This window comes from Apis dorsata, unplaced genomic scaffold (genome assembly GCF_000469605.1).
Source record: "Apis dorsata unplaced genomic scaffold, Apis dorsata 1.3 scaffold_32, whole genome shotgun sequence".
Taxonomy (NCBI): domain Eukaryota; kingdom Metazoa; phylum Arthropoda; class Insecta; order Hymenoptera; family Apidae; genus Apis; species Apis dorsata.
The window spans coordinates 584,694-600,043 of NW_006263334.1; the positions used below are offsets into that span (position 1 = coordinate 584,694).

Genomic DNA, 15,350 nt, shown 5'->3' on the forward strand with positions numbered 1-15,350 from the left:
AATATCCGCAGAGAAAATTCGACGACAGAAATCTTTGGTTTAATTATTAATTGTACGTTTATTTATTTATTTCGCGAGAAACAATCGAAATTTTTATTATGGTACTTCGGGACGAATTTCGAATATCGAAGAAAAGAGATAAAATTTATCCATTATCATATTATTAATATTATTCTGGTCGTTGCGAAATCCAAAAGAAAATCTATCATTTTCTTTCTTCCAGATTCCGTCGCGTTAATTTACCGTCCTATCGAATGGAGAAAATTCCGTAACGCCATTCGAAACGTCGTAACAGCTACAGCGTCACGGCCCGTTTTCGTGGAACACGCTATGTTTTTCCAGCTACGAGGGGGTGGCTTTTAACTTTAAGGCGGCTCCCCGTTTCTATTAATTCGAATTACGGTCGGACTTTGCACCGCGATGCGGATACGTGCGACGTCTGTTTAACGATGTTTCAGCGTCGTTTGTATGCCACGCGTTCTATTCTCAGCGCCGTGCAACCATTGCGAAATAAACACGATTATACGCGGAGACTGGCGCAAATTTCGAACTGGTGCCCATAGCGTTATAGTTATTTCTCTTTAAAAACGGAATAAAAATGTAAAGGGGAAACAATTCGGAGGAGGAAATATAAATATAAAGATACGAACTATAAGATTACTTCTTTGTAATCATTTATATTATCCGATTGTAATTTTAATTAATAAGGGTACGTGTCCATATAAAAGGATTTCAATAATTTTGCAAGTATAATAAATAATACTAATGAATTATATTTTTTTGCTTATTTTGCATCACAGATACGTGTATCATGCATTTCTATTTATATTCATGTGAGTGGAAGTAGTTGGGAATAAAAGGAGCTCGACTAAAATTTGAATAATCAGACGCTACGTAAAAATACAGAGTTTCACTGTACATCTTTTAAGAAAATAGAAATTTTATTTATCCTCGCATTTTTAATATTTCATTTTATATAACGGTGAACAGCGATCAATTTCGTCGTACCAATCGTTTCAAATTTAAATACACGCAGTCAATTTGAGCGTGAAATTATCATTATCGAGGCAAAGAATTCTTAATTATCCGTTAATTAATGATAAAATCGATACGCTCTTCCCTGAATTGGCCGCATAGTTTAAAACATGCCAAGTTATCCGCGTCTTTAAAACGTCGTCTTCACCCATCCAGAGATGATATTCTATTAATTTGAATCACGAACGGACTTTGCGTCACGTGCGACGTCTGTTTAATTGCGATCCCGTGTATTTGGCGAATGCCACGAATTTAATGTCTATGGCGTGGCCGAGAGTATCGAGAAGTATCCGGGAATATTTGAAAATTTCGTTAAATTATTTCAAGTTCACCGTGCGTAATTTAACGCAATGAAATGAATTCGTTGAATTTTTATAATGATTTTCATATAATGGAAATTCCGTTACATGCGAACACGAATTTTTAACAATCGTTGAATGTACGAACGATTCGATACCAAGATGTTTAATGGCTGAAGAATTAGAAAAGTACTGGAAATTTTAAATACTTGCTTGGTATGCTTCATAAGGAAATAATAATTAAAATAATGAAAATAAAAAATAAGAAAAAATTGTGTTTTAGACTTTGCTTTTTTAATAATTGATAACTGGAGGGCTGAGATAGTCAAGTGCAAGTCCAATTGATAGAAAATGGAACTATTATATATTACAATATTACAATTTAAAACCAATTCAATATTGAAAGAGAATGTAAAAATGTACGAAGAAAGCTATTCTTTTCTTAAATATTAATTTCTAAATATGAATTTCTCAAAATAATTTCCATGTAACTTATGTCATATATTTAAACGGTATAAAATACTCGAGCAATCTTCAGTGCATGAAACCAAGTTTCATCCAGAAGCGTATCTCCGCCGTAAGTTTGTGAACCGTAAATCTTGCGGGGTTGAATCTCACCTGCGAAACTCAAGGTTTTATGGTTAATAAACGCAAATACTTGGCACATTGCTTATGCGAATATTGATACACATTAACTGTCGAAGCGATAGGAACATTGTCGACGACAATGGTGGGAAGAACAGTGCCGCAAGCACCTTATTGAACAACGATATTAATGCTCCTCCTGTGCGTGGAAGTTTGCAAACAATGCTGGGGACGCGTAATCGCGTGAAACATCGCAGTAAGGGTTGGATTTAACGACTCGCCAGATTCCTTCGCCTCATCTCATCTATTTCAGTCCCGAAATCACTTCTGTGATTGCACCATTCAAATTAGAGAGGCACGAATATCTATAATTATAGCGAAAAATACCATTTATATGTTTTCTTTACTGTTTCTTTAATTTTTATTGTTTAAGCGAATTTTTATTTCAGAGATAAAAAAAATATTGATAAAAATCAATTTTTGCTTGGCGCTTGAGTTACTTTTCTTTTTTCCAAAAGTGAAACGAATATCGAAAGAAAACAATTTCATGATGCTAATAGCATAAGACGGCAGTTTTAAAATTCCATAAAACCACTTTCAATATTTTTTTCAACGGTGGATAACACGAGAAATGCTCGCTTCTTTACCGTAAATGGAAAAATTATTTAACATGGCAAGCGACATAAAAAAGAAGGAAGAAAAACAGGTGGCGCGATGTGCACACGAAGCTGGATGATGTACAAGTGTTAAGTCGCGCGCGAGAAGCATGCACGTAAGGCGAGAGCGTATATTTCTCGCATGCAATCCACCAGTATGGAAGAAAAATAATATATAACGAGCAGGAGAAGATGAAAGGTGGTGGTGGTAGTGGTGGAAAAAAACAAGAGGCAAAATTTGCCGAGAATCAAGGAGAAAAGTGTACAAACCTTGGTGGTTCTCGACGTGCCCACTCTTTTTCGCGGTTAAGCTTCGAATGGACCCGTCTCTCTTTTGTTCTCACACAAGTTCCCAACTGAACGCGTGGCTGTGCCTCTGAAAATATTAACCTAGGTCTTAAGAAAGCCATGGTTCCTCCAGGTTTTCGCAGTTTCAAAAGTTAAGACGCAAGAAAGAATTCACATGGCTCGGCTCGTTGCCTCGTGTTTTTTTCAAATTGATTGCACGGCCGATGAGACTTTAAGATATGGAAAATGAATTGGATGTTTATTTATACCATTTGTTCATTCTCTTTGCTTTCTCTTACCAATCTTACTTTCGTTAGGTAAGTCATTAATATAGGTAAATATTTACGAAAAGGTAACCACTTTCCATTTTGATAATTTTTTATTAACTTCCTGATATCTGTTATTATGGTGAAAAGTTTATGAAAGTTTTATTTGGCGTTGTTTATTAAAAAGTTATTAACTTAACATAACCTAACTCAAACTAAATCATAAATCATGAAATCAGAAATTAAATAAATTTTTATTTGACATTAATTAATTTGACATGGTTAATTCTAAATTTAGTTTCACGCAAATTAAAATTAAATAAAAATTCATTATATTAGCTGATTTAATGGTTAGCATTGGGTTTAGAATATTTGGAGTATAATTTTCTTAATCCAGCTACCTGTCAATATATATAAAATTATATTTGACCTAACCTAATTTAAATTGTTTTCAAAAAATTTTTTATTATATACAATTTTTTGTAGAATAATCTTGATAATATATTAAAAAAAACATCGAGATCGAAAAATGGTAAATAATTTTATAAAATTTTTTAAATCATTTCTTTTTTTTAAAAAAGAAAATATTGAATACTATTCAAATCATGTTAATATATTTAGTCATAATTGATTATATTAAATTTAAATTAATATCATATTTATTTTATATCATAACAAATATTTAAAATATATTTTCGTTGCGATTCAACCACAACGCGTTCCTGCAAATGACAGTGTGATACGCAAAAGAATACGTGTACATAAATAAAATATGATTTTGTCACGTAACAGTTTCGATGCATTAGTTACGCTGTGTTAAACTTCTTGCATATAAAAAAGAAAAAAAAACAAAAAGGATATCCTTCTCATGGAACATAGTACAATAAAAATAAATTATTATATTACTTCATAATGTGTAATGTTATCCGGTTACGAAAATTGTTATTTCTGCGTATAAATTGACTTACAGTTAATCATTATCAAATTAATGTTCGAATATCAATAATATTGATATTCCTATGATAGATAATCAGTAACACGAACGAAAAGTTAAACAATAAGATTTCTTCCAAACAACGAAAATTAAAAATCACTTAAATATAAATAATCTTGCTTCGAGAAGCTGAAATTATTGGAAATATTTCAGGTTAAAACGAGAGGAGAAAAATAAAATAAAATTAGGAGACGGAAAAGCGGAAGAGATGACATCCGACATGTAATTTATACTCTTCACTCTCTGTGATGATCTTGCAATCTTGATGACATCGATACGCGCATAATGAATCCTCCAAAACTCTTTGATCTAAATTTTTGACGTAACTTGGAAATTGGGGAACGATTGGATTAATTCTGTTAAAATATTTCGCATGTTCAAATTGAAAATTTTTTAACGTTAATTTTTTAATTATTTGAATATCCCGACATAATTTTGTTAATTTCTATCTATTTAATATATTTACAAAGATTCGAAAGGAAGAAATTTTGTATTATAAATATACTTATGTGCGATATACTTACAATATTGTAAACGAGAATGCATGTGTCAGGAAATAGGAAAGTACGAACAATTTCATGAGCCTGTTATCAGTGTCAGCACGTTATTTTAGCAAATGCTGTTTCACGTTAAGGCGGTCATAAATGGGAACGGTGGCCAAAAGCCGAAGATTAATTCGAAACTCGAATTTGATCGCCAAATGTTGATAAAGAAAAGCGGGGAGTGGTCTGTAATTCCAGAAAATAGCGACAAATGGATGCGTGCCAGGAATCCGTGTAGCCTGACCCACTGGGTCAAAATGGACACCGGCAAAAATCCAAATTTTCAAAATGCGTCAAGTATTGTTAACGTCTGTACACGGATAACCGACGAGTTCTCTATTCTAGGATGAGTGGAACAAGAATAGAGCAGCGGTGAATGTCATTGACGTTAAAGATGGAATTGCTCTCAATTTACCTTGAAAATCGAATCGTTTGAAATTTATAGAATCTCATATATAAAATATACGTCTTTATAAAAAGCTCGAAAGATAACTAAAATTAATTCTAACTGGTATCATTGATTCATGGACGATGACAGGAATTCGTGTTACGTTTGAATTAAAAATCAATTATTTTTATATTCTTATTCAACGTTTTGCATTGTAACAAATATTGTAATAACAAAATACAAATTATTATAATTAAATACTATAATCAAGTTTAGCCAAATATAAATTATTATAATAAATTATGATAACTACTATTATCAATTGATTAATGTTAAAATGGTTTAATTCAATATCAATATATCAATAGCAACAAACAAATATTGTTTTTTTTTTCTACATTACAGTATAATATTTAATAATTTAATTTAGTAAGACATTGTGATAATTAGAAATTCTTAATGAAGAAGAAATTCTTAATGTGGATAGAAAATTCTTAACAGCAGTCGCCATGAATAATTCGCGACTAGATACCGTAAATGTCGCGCAGTTTTTCCAAGGTGTAAATCATTGTTGCCGAGTCCCGTTATAAAATCTTATCCCTACTTCACTTTCCAGCTACAACAGCTGGACATAAACGTCTGTCCTCTGATGTCTCTGTATATTAAAGTGGAAAGTTATATTCAATGAAATATTACAATTTTACATACATCGAATGCAGTATGCAAAGAAGATTTCAGAAAGAAAGATAAACTTGAATTCTTCTATGAAAAAGAAAGTTTTAAAAATTATTGAAGAATTCTTTTATTGCACGATTAACATGATTCTACTATATATAAAATATCGTAATGTGGTAACATTTCAAATGAAAGAAATGGCTATTATAAATATCGATAATAATTAAACTATACACAAAAATATTTCAAATGGAAACCACTAGTGACAATTTAATGGTATCAAATTTCTTATTAATTGAATGGAAGAATTTTAAATTATGGTTATCTTACTAAAACATTAATCTTAAGATGGAAGAATTCGAATGCATTTGACTCTGAAAAGCAATTTAAAAGAGTTTACACCGTATAACATTCGTCGATTAATGATATGGAGTAAAGCAAAGGTATGGAGTACACTATAGTTGCATGTACAAAGGTATTACCTTTCAGAACCTCCTTCAGAAGTATCGCGAAAAACTTAGTTTTGCCGAGACGATAAATCATCTTGAAATTCGCCGGGCTGACAGGCATGTAGTTTTACGAAGACCTGCACGCAAAATGCAAAACAGTCCCCAGCAGAGGCCGTGGGCTTGCACCGCAATTAATTAGCATTTCGTGATACTCGTGCATGTGTCGAATACTCACATTCTTTTTTTATATCAGCTAAAGTTAAAAACCGCTCGCACGATAAGATGACGCTATTAGATGATCCATGGGATATATATATCACCATCATTCTCAAAGAATGAGAGATCTGATTGACGATTAATTATGTTGTCAGGAAATTTTTCGAAAAATATAAGAAAAGGATAGTTTTTCTGATCACAATGATCCTTGAATTTTTGATTTTTCTATATTTACGTTTATTGTAATCATATTCTCTTCTTTTCTTAAATAATGAATTTATTCTTTGAATATTGATATAAATATTATTCTTTATTTATTGAAATTATCAACGACATACCATAATAATAATAAAGTAATCAAATTCGTTCATTGTTTAAAAATTCCCGAGACCAATTTAAAATAAAATATATTTTCAGAGATTAAATTAATAAAATTAACAAATACTCAAAAATAAATGAACGGCATAAAAGAGCGCATAGGGGAATAAGGTATGAGATATAGAAGAATCTGCCAAGTAAAAGAATAGGGTTTTTTTTTTATTAAAATTCTTGCATCGATGAGAATTGAATGAATTCTCATAAAATGCAAGCATATTTTGAAAAACTTCATATAGTTTATATATTTACTTTATATCCACTTATATAATCATATATTTACAATAAACAATATGATTAATCTTTATAACATATTTTTTTTTGTATTACAAAGTCTTACTTTCATTCGCCTGTCCAATATCAATATCTCTAAATTTTTAATGAATATTGTAATATTTTTAATTTGCCAAAATGATATTGCGAATATTAATAGACTATGTATAATTTTTATATCACATCTAATTGAATTGGTTAAATCGTTACAATTTATTTTAATTATTTTTTTTTTCTTAATACTATTTCTAATTACTTTTTTTTTAGTGCTTGAACGTTGTTGCATAGGCCGACGTATCTAAATGGTGAATTTGAGAAAATACGAAGAAACAATCCACTTGGGTAATATTTTAGAATGTTTCGGCAGATTCGATAACAATCCCGGATGTAACTCTTGCAGGAAACAAGAAAATTTTATTTTCAATAATTAAAATTTATAACTCGCATTAACATCAGGTACAATGCCCGCATCAACCTGATCGGCAGCAATTATATGATTCGTAACAATATCTTGTTCTTCATTGTCGTGAAACTTTTCAAGAAAGTTAAAGCGATTCCATTTCGATCATGATTTTTTAACAAATCCGCTTTTAGGCGGCGGACCAACAAGTTTCTCGGATATAGGTGCGGTAGGATCTATTCCCATAACAGGATTATGTAATAGTCCATCTGTCTCATATGTAGAAGAATTTGGCGTGGGACACACTTGTAACGATAACGCTGGAAGTTGAGCATCTGTTTGAATACCAGACGAGCCATATATTTCCTTTAAAATCAATAGCATGGTGTCCTCGGACTCCCTAAACAAAAGTAAATACATTTTTAAAGATATTTTAATTGATTGAAACTTATCTTTATCGATATTGTACATATGATACATTCGTATTAAACATTTTTACAAATATTACTAACCAATAGCAAACGTGACTCGTCAAAGCAAAAATATACTCGTTAATGTATTCGAACGGAGCTTCCTGAAGAACGTAATCTATTCTTCGTCCATTATTCAATTTGCCCACTTTAAGTTCAACACCGCCGTCGTCGCTAGTTTGATGTTCCGGAACGGTTTGATGCAATTGTTCTTCCATAACTTTATCAATTTCACGCTCGAGCGTACTGTTATCCGGTTTGTGAAACAGTGCCAATTGATATACAGAGTTCCATGTATTTCTCACAGAATCGAGTAGCTTCTGCTTCAGATCCGCACCGACACGTGCCATTGTTTCTTTTAATTCTACACAAAATGCACAACACGTCAATATAATTTCTTAATTATAATTTGAAGATAAAAGAAACGCTTACCCAAATGCATTCTTTTCCGTCCTTTGTGGTGAGGGATCAACATTGGTCGATATTTAGGAGCATCTGGGTTAATAAGCGCCTCGATCCTGTAAGCTACAGGATCAAAGGGATGGAATATATTGAAGAAAGCAGGGCACGTTGGCAATGCAAAGTCTTCTCCGAGCATATCGATGCCTCGAACTGTCACGAACATACCAATCGGGCTACCGAAAGCGAAAAAGGCACGTGGGTGAAAATGTAATTGCGTGTAATGTATGTAAGGCTGACCAGTCCCAGCAGCGCCTACTACGTAGCTTATTTTTTTACTGAGACGTCGTTTTAAGACACTATTGGGTAGTTCAGAGGAATCGACATCTTCTTGTTTCTGAAAAAAAATTCAAAATTTTTCATTAATATACAATTGTTTTAACGTTTTAGATTATTTTTAAGTTATATATTCGAAATAAAATTTATTAAAAATCATCTCGAATTTTTCTTTATACATTTCTCTTTCATAAAATTGGATAAAATTGGATGATTTAATCACCTGTTCCTCGTTAGATTCGCTATCATTCTCATTCGATTTATCATCCGACAATGGTTTCTGATGACACAGAAGATCAAACAAAATTAAGCTACCCAAAGAATGGCCGCCAAGGTAAATTCCACCGTCGAAATCTGGATTTCGTTTCTTGAAAAGAGCATATAGCCTGTTCAATTCGTTTCCAACCGTTGTGATAATAGTTTGGCAATACACAGGACTGGTATAAAAAAGTATGTCGAGCAACGTGTCGTTGGTGAAGTGTCGTAATTTCGATATACTATCCAAGGTGATAGCTTGTAACTTTTTATCGATTCCAGTGTCGGAATGGAGCGTTGTATGCCACGAGATTGGTAAAACTTCTATCCTATTTACAATTCTCTGCTCACTAGCGGTTCGATAATGAGATTGTACCAATTGCAGTGAAATACTTCGAAATTCGTCAACTGTAAATAAGAAAATATTATGCATAATATTTTATACAATATTTTGTATAATAACTAAGAACTTATGATGTGAAAATAATTTTAAACGTACCGACTTCTTCCACAGTTCGAAATTTCAAATCGCAAACGCTACCAATGCCATGGACGAGGAACAGAACATGATCTATTTTTTCAGGCTCGCCATCTTCGATGTGGAACTCGTCAAGACCTCTTTTTATCACCCTAGGCCTACTACCAGCACCCTGTAAATATGTACTGTCCTCTGAGCCCTGTACAAATTGCGATTGAACATTTCTAACAATCATTTGTGCATAATGATAAAAATAAGTAAAAAAAAAAGATGTATGACTTAACGTAAAAGAAGAAGCAATGCAGAAAAATAAATTTGAAAATAAAAATGATTCAACAAAATGATCAAATATACAATTATATGAAATTAATATATATGTATATGTATTAGGTAAAAAAATAAAAAAATATAATACAATAGTTAAATTACATAAGATAAAAATATTAAATACATTAAATATAAAATATAATTCTTACTAAGATTAATTCTAAAATTAATTTACTACATTGCTAAGATTAACATAAATACTTAAATATTGATATTTGAAAAATTTAGTAATAAAGATGGAAATTAATAAAAAATTAAATAAAATATATTATTTACCGCACTATTTCCCCATGACGCAGCCAATTCCGGTGAAGCAGCCGTCAAGTAATGGACCTGAACAGAGGCGCTGTGGAAAATAATGTATTCCCCATTGTTCAAATCGATCCTTCGATTCCAATTGTTGAGCAGACACGCTTGTTTATACTCTTCCTCGAGTTTACAAGCGGTGTTCTCGTCGTAAGGAACGTATCTCGATTCGGTGGGTCCTTTGAAGAACCACGAGCATCGCCTCACTTCCGTCGATTCTCCGCTCCAATAAACGGGAGATCTCTGACGTCGTAAAATGTCAACGTCGTAACGACCTCCATCGGTGGCGACTGTCGTTTCAGGGGTAATTTCTGTGGAATTATGAACCCCTTCTAGGCGTAAACTGTCTTGCATAGAGAACGGAACCCATAACACTTTGTGCTCCACTTTTTTGCGATAAAACCAATGGTGATACACTCCTCTGTAGTGCATGCGTTTATCCGAAGAACCAGCGGCCTGAAAAAAAAATAAAACAAGATGAACATAATGAAAATAAATAAACGAACGAGATAAAATAAAAAAGAAAATAAAAATAGAGAAATGAACGATATCGTTTCAACAGATTCATAATCGTGATTGCATATATATTTACCAAATTCTGAAAACTTGGAGGCACACCGTCCGTAATGGCGCGTCCACTCAGCGGATTAATTGACATCTGGACAGGATTTAACGTAGCCGAACCCGTGGGTTCGAGCACGGTCATAGAAGGCGCAGTTGGAAATTCAAAATTGCCGATCCCGCTCGTTATATCGGACGTTTGCGTCGATCCGGTAAAATTATCGAAATAATGTTGACTCGTCGCTGGTGGCGTCGGCGTATGCGTCGGTATTTGTCTCGGCAGTTCGTCTTGGAATTGAGCGGGATTGTAGAACAAAGGTTGCTGGGCTGATTGAGCAGCCGCGTTACATGTTGCAGTCACAGTCTCTGAGATCTGATTGGTATCCCACGAGGATCGAGATACTTGAGGATTGGGATCGATCGGGCTACACACCGCTGCCACCCCTTGTTGCGAATCGTTTCTCGAGGTAGCTACGTCTAATTCGCGGGCATTCGCTGTACTTTCTTTGTACTGGAAAACAGGAAACGAGGAAACGTTGCTCTCCGGCCTGTTGAAGAACGAGCTCGCTGGTTGGGTGACGGTCCTCGAAGGATCGGTATAATTGACGGATGCCGAAGCCTCGGTCGCAGGCTGAACGTAAGTCAGATTCGATCTTCGATGATCTGGCACTTCCGCAAAGAAGCCGGCACTCGATGCGAAAGGTTGCGGTTGATAATATTGTTGTTGCGCGGATCGCACGTTCGACGATACACCATGACTCTGCGTTCCATTGAACTTTCCTTGTTGTTGTGCGTTCGCCTCTTGACAAGTTATTATCGTTGAATGCGTTATCTCCGAACCCTCTTTTCTTGAAAACACATTGCTCGATAAATCGTCGGGCTTCGATAAATCGTTCTGCTCCTCGACACCGGTCAACTTTGCGTCGTCATAATTTGCAACAGACCGTTGACACTCCGTCACATTTACATCGTCGATTTTCGTTTCACCGGGAAGACGAGACGGGTCTTCTTCACGCTCGGCGAGCAAGTGTTCCAACTTTTCCGTAACTTGAACCGCAGACACTGGGGCGAAGGTTACGGTAGGCTTCGGTTCAACGCCAGATTTCACTGCGCTCTCTTTAGGAATCTGCAATGCCGGCTCTGTCCTATTTTTCCCCGCCGCGGCTCCTTTCTCCGAGTTCTCGATCGCTCTCGAAGGGAAATCTCGTTGGCCCCCGTAACTATCGTAGCCGAAATAATTAACGTTGGCGGGGGTATTCTGCGGCGTGGTTGGTTCTGCAACTTGGTGAGGAATCGGTTGAGCTGGGGACGAGGTGGCGGGAACACCTAAATTCGAATTTTGATTCTGAGGCGTGACGCTTCTCGATGTACCTGTCGAGTTATAAGCAACACCAGATATCGCGACTGGACTAGATCTAAAGGACTCTTGCAAAGAGTTAGCCTGGGATAAGTACTCTGGCGTGGAACGTTGTAAAGATGGTGAATTCGTGGTGATCGATGTTTCAACGGGTTGGTAAGTTGGAATCGTTCCAACGGGCTCGTTTGGATTAAATATATTCGGTGTTGCGACGGGGTTATGGGGTGCGAGAAGGGGTTGAGTCACAGGGGCGGAATATTGCTTGGATGTGTTCGACGTTAAATCGGGCGGTGGTGCGTACTTGAGGCGTCTCTGATTGCCCAAACGATACGATATGGGGCCTGAAACGAGAGAAGAGAGCAAAGTTGAATTATTTCGTCGAATTAACTCGTTCACGTTTACGCGATTTTACAATCTTTGATAGTTGAGAATTTTTATTACTTTTTCGTACCGATATATATTCTCAAGACTGCACTTTTTTAATATATTGCCATTATCAATGATGATAAAATAAAAAAAAAAAAACGTACAAATATATTACTTTTTTAATAATATAATTAACGAAGTATGAAGTAATTCACGCAAAATGTTATTTGAAATATAAACATTCGTGTTTATTACTCCAATTTTTCTAATCTATTTTTAAGATTAACCACCGCAGATGGTCAGATTTCACAATGTTTATTTTCCAGTTTCGCAGAGATCTAAACAATTTACCATTCGTCGTGGAAGGAAGCGTAGGCGGCACCGTCGACTGTGGCGGGGTTGGCAGCAAGCTTCCACCGCTTCCGGGATTAACCTCGACGAATCCCGTAAAATTTGCGCGTCGAGAATCGTGAAAATTGGCGATTATAGGCGGTGATGTGTCCCTCAACGAGTCACGACGATCGTGCAAAGGCACATGAGGCTTCGTATTTTGTACACCGGTTACGTTCTCCGCTCCTTGATTCGGCTGGGACACGGAACCGTCGCCTGTGATCGACGACAAAGATAAATTCGGCAAAGAGGAGAGGATCGAAGTCAGGTAACCCTGCTTCGACGGTTGGCTCGTTGGATTCTTGTTTTCCTCGGGATGCAAGGGTATCGGCGTGAATTCGTTATCCGTATCGGGCACAGTCGGTGAAGTTTCTGAATTATGCAAATTGGTCGGCTCCTGTTCTACGAAGTTGTTCGATTCAGCGTCTGAAAAAAAAAATGTCGATGAATTTTTTGGTACAGTTTGTTAAAAAAGGAGCAATGTCAAGGAATGTACAAGATACTTTTATATATATTGATGAATTATTATAAATGTTTCTCTCTCTCTCTCTCTCTCTCTCTCTCTCTTTCTCGCCAAGTTATACAAAACAACAACATCTATTTTCGCGAAATTCTAATTTTCTCTCTTAGATCTTGCGAAAATTAGATCAACGTTTCGAGCAATTTCTAAAAATATCCAATTTCTCGAGCATCGAATTTTTTTATTTAAGAAATAATGCTCGTATCATTGTTATCGAAACTTAAATTAAATTACAAACATTCGTAACATTCGAGAGTAATCCTAGAGTTATCTATAATCTTCGATAGAAATCTCGATAATAAAAATCTGTTTAATAAAACAGAACCTTGAAACATATTCTTAAAAAGCCTTAAAGAACAAACGAAATAAACGAAATCCAAATTCTTGAAACTCCGCTACGCACGTAATAATCCATATATGACGTGTGTAAAACTATGTAGCAATAGGCTCGGTTTATCATACGACACGAGGTCAAAGATCACAAACTACTCCACGATCTCTTTCCTCGTAATGACGTATTAACCGTGACACCCTCGATACCCTGGAATCTCGGCTGGATTATTCACAGTGTGTCAATATTGAACAGGATACAATGAACGTAAGTCCCCGATGACAAAGATAATGGCCTGTATCTCTCACGATCGCGGCTGGCATCCTGTCAGATCTCGGATTACCGATTTCTATACGCGGCCACACATCCTGTACACGCGTGTACACACATCAAACACACGCGATTGTGTAACAACGCCGCGTTTACACCTAGATTTACTTTGCGGCCTGCTCGTTATCGTCCACGTAATTGGCGGACACCTTACCCTTTTGTAAACGAGCTACGCCCGCAACTTTATAAGTAACTGTCTCGTTTTTACGGCGAGTCTTCTTTCTTCACAACAAGTGCTCGAAAGATCGATCGCGTTCGATTTGCAACCATGCAAACGTTTTATACGTGTTTTTGGTTTTCCTTGCTTTCCTACTCGATGTGCATCAAGTGTAGGATGATTGCTGCTGTCAACCTTGAAACGAGCGAGGATTCATTCTCGAAGGAAAATTGGAAGATTTGGAGACGATCGTCGAATTTTGAAGATCGACAGATCCAACGCGGCCTGGAAGATTTTCGGATATCCAATGATTCCGAGGACTACGAGGAAAATGTTTTTTTCTCCACGGATAAGTGCTCTAGGTGAGACGATCGAGAGAGTTGTTAACTTTGGAAAGTGTCTTGTTAAGAGAAATTGCGTAAATTATAAATTATATCGAGAGATCGTTCTTATTAATCTTGATGATATAACAATATGTATAAGAGATATGAAAGATACTGCAAGGGATTATTATACTGAGATAATTCGAATAATTCGATTTATATCGAATAGGAAATAACGAGTTAAAATTTCAATTTGTTCTAAAGGTATTGTATCAAAAGGCAGATCGATAAAAATGGAAACAGTGTACAATATATTAATCTATTCTGGATAAATGGTATCGACGCAATGGGTAAGATACGGGAAAACACGGTAAATAATGTAAAATATTAATGTTAAATGTTCAAATATCTCAGATCAATCGCTCTCAAAAGATCATTCGGAGTTTCTGTCAAAAACAGATGCACTAAATCCAAACATCATCCAACATAGAAATTGTCAGGTATGATTCAACGTAATTAATATTGTTATTTCAATAATATCCGTGATTCTTTTCTATATTTTTAGATTTACCTTGACCTAGATTGTAACATCACCGAAGCGAGAACTAATTCGAATTATGCGAACAGGAAATTTCACTTGGACGTGGAAAACGATGAAAGGAACAAAGGCAAGAAAATTACAGATATTGTAAGTGTAATTATCAGATCCACACATCTTTGAATCATACGTATTAAGCGTACACGCGGAACACATCGATCTAACTCGAACTCGATTGACCTTTCACCAGATAAAAATAGCAGAAAAATACAATTTGACCGAACAGACGCAAATGAACTTCTCGGTCGACAACACGATTCATAGAATCGTCATAGACATCGATGGAAACGTTTCAAACGCATTGCTTCGAATACCTACGAGTAAGTTCCTCTTTAAAAATATTTAAAATTTAGAGCGATAATCAAAAAAGAAAAAAAAAAAAAAAAACGGAATAAATTAAGAAAA

The 15,350-nt window shown here is 35.2% G+C and overlaps 2 protein-coding genes across 4 annotated transcripts in view; one reads left to right on the forward strand and one right to left on the reverse strand.

Moving 5' to 3' along the window:
- The first annotated feature begins 2,719 nt into the window (after positions 1 to 2,719).
- Positions 2,720 to 15,350, forward strand: part of LOC102672641 — a 20,181-nt gene continuing 7,550 nt past the window's right edge. The window contains exons 1-6 of the mRNA XM_031511838.1: positions 2,720 to 2,730; positions 13,647 to 14,386; positions 14,612 to 14,697; positions 14,762 to 14,847; positions 14,913 to 15,035; positions 15,136 to 15,265. Coding sequence (XP_031367698.1) covers positions 14,136 to 14,386; positions 14,612 to 14,697; positions 14,762 to 14,847; positions 14,913 to 15,035; positions 15,136 to 15,265 — 676 coding nt within the window. The 5' untranslated portion in view covers positions 2,720 to 2,730; positions 13,647 to 14,135. The remainder of the gene's footprint in view (positions 2,731 to 13,646; positions 14,387 to 14,611; positions 14,698 to 14,761; positions 14,848 to 14,912; positions 15,036 to 15,135; positions 15,266 to 15,350) is intronic.
- The window catches only part of LOC102672783 (SEC23-interacting protein-like), a 16,683-nt gene continuing 8,623 nt past the window's right edge, over positions 7,291 to 15,350 (reverse strand). For 2 of the 3 annotated variants that reach the window (XM_031511827.1, XM_031511833.1), the window contains exons 2-9: positions 12,648 to 13,112; positions 10,605 to 12,271; positions 9,983 to 10,468; positions 9,401 to 9,578; positions 8,870 to 9,309; positions 8,344 to 8,707; positions 7,954 to 8,275; positions 7,291 to 7,841 (exon numbers count right to left, since the gene is read on the reverse strand). In XM_031511827.1, coding sequence (XP_031367687.1) covers positions 7,607 to 7,841; positions 7,954 to 8,275; positions 8,344 to 8,707; positions 8,870 to 9,309; positions 9,401 to 9,578; positions 9,983 to 10,468; positions 10,605 to 12,271; positions 12,648 to 13,112 — 4,157 coding nt within the window. In that variant the 3' untranslated portion in view covers positions 7,291 to 7,606. The remainder of the gene's footprint in view (positions 7,842 to 7,953; positions 8,276 to 8,343; positions 8,708 to 8,869; positions 9,310 to 9,400; positions 9,579 to 9,982; positions 10,469 to 10,604; positions 12,272 to 12,647; positions 13,113 to 15,350) is intronic. The other variant, XM_006608238.2, reaches the window with a different exon arrangement.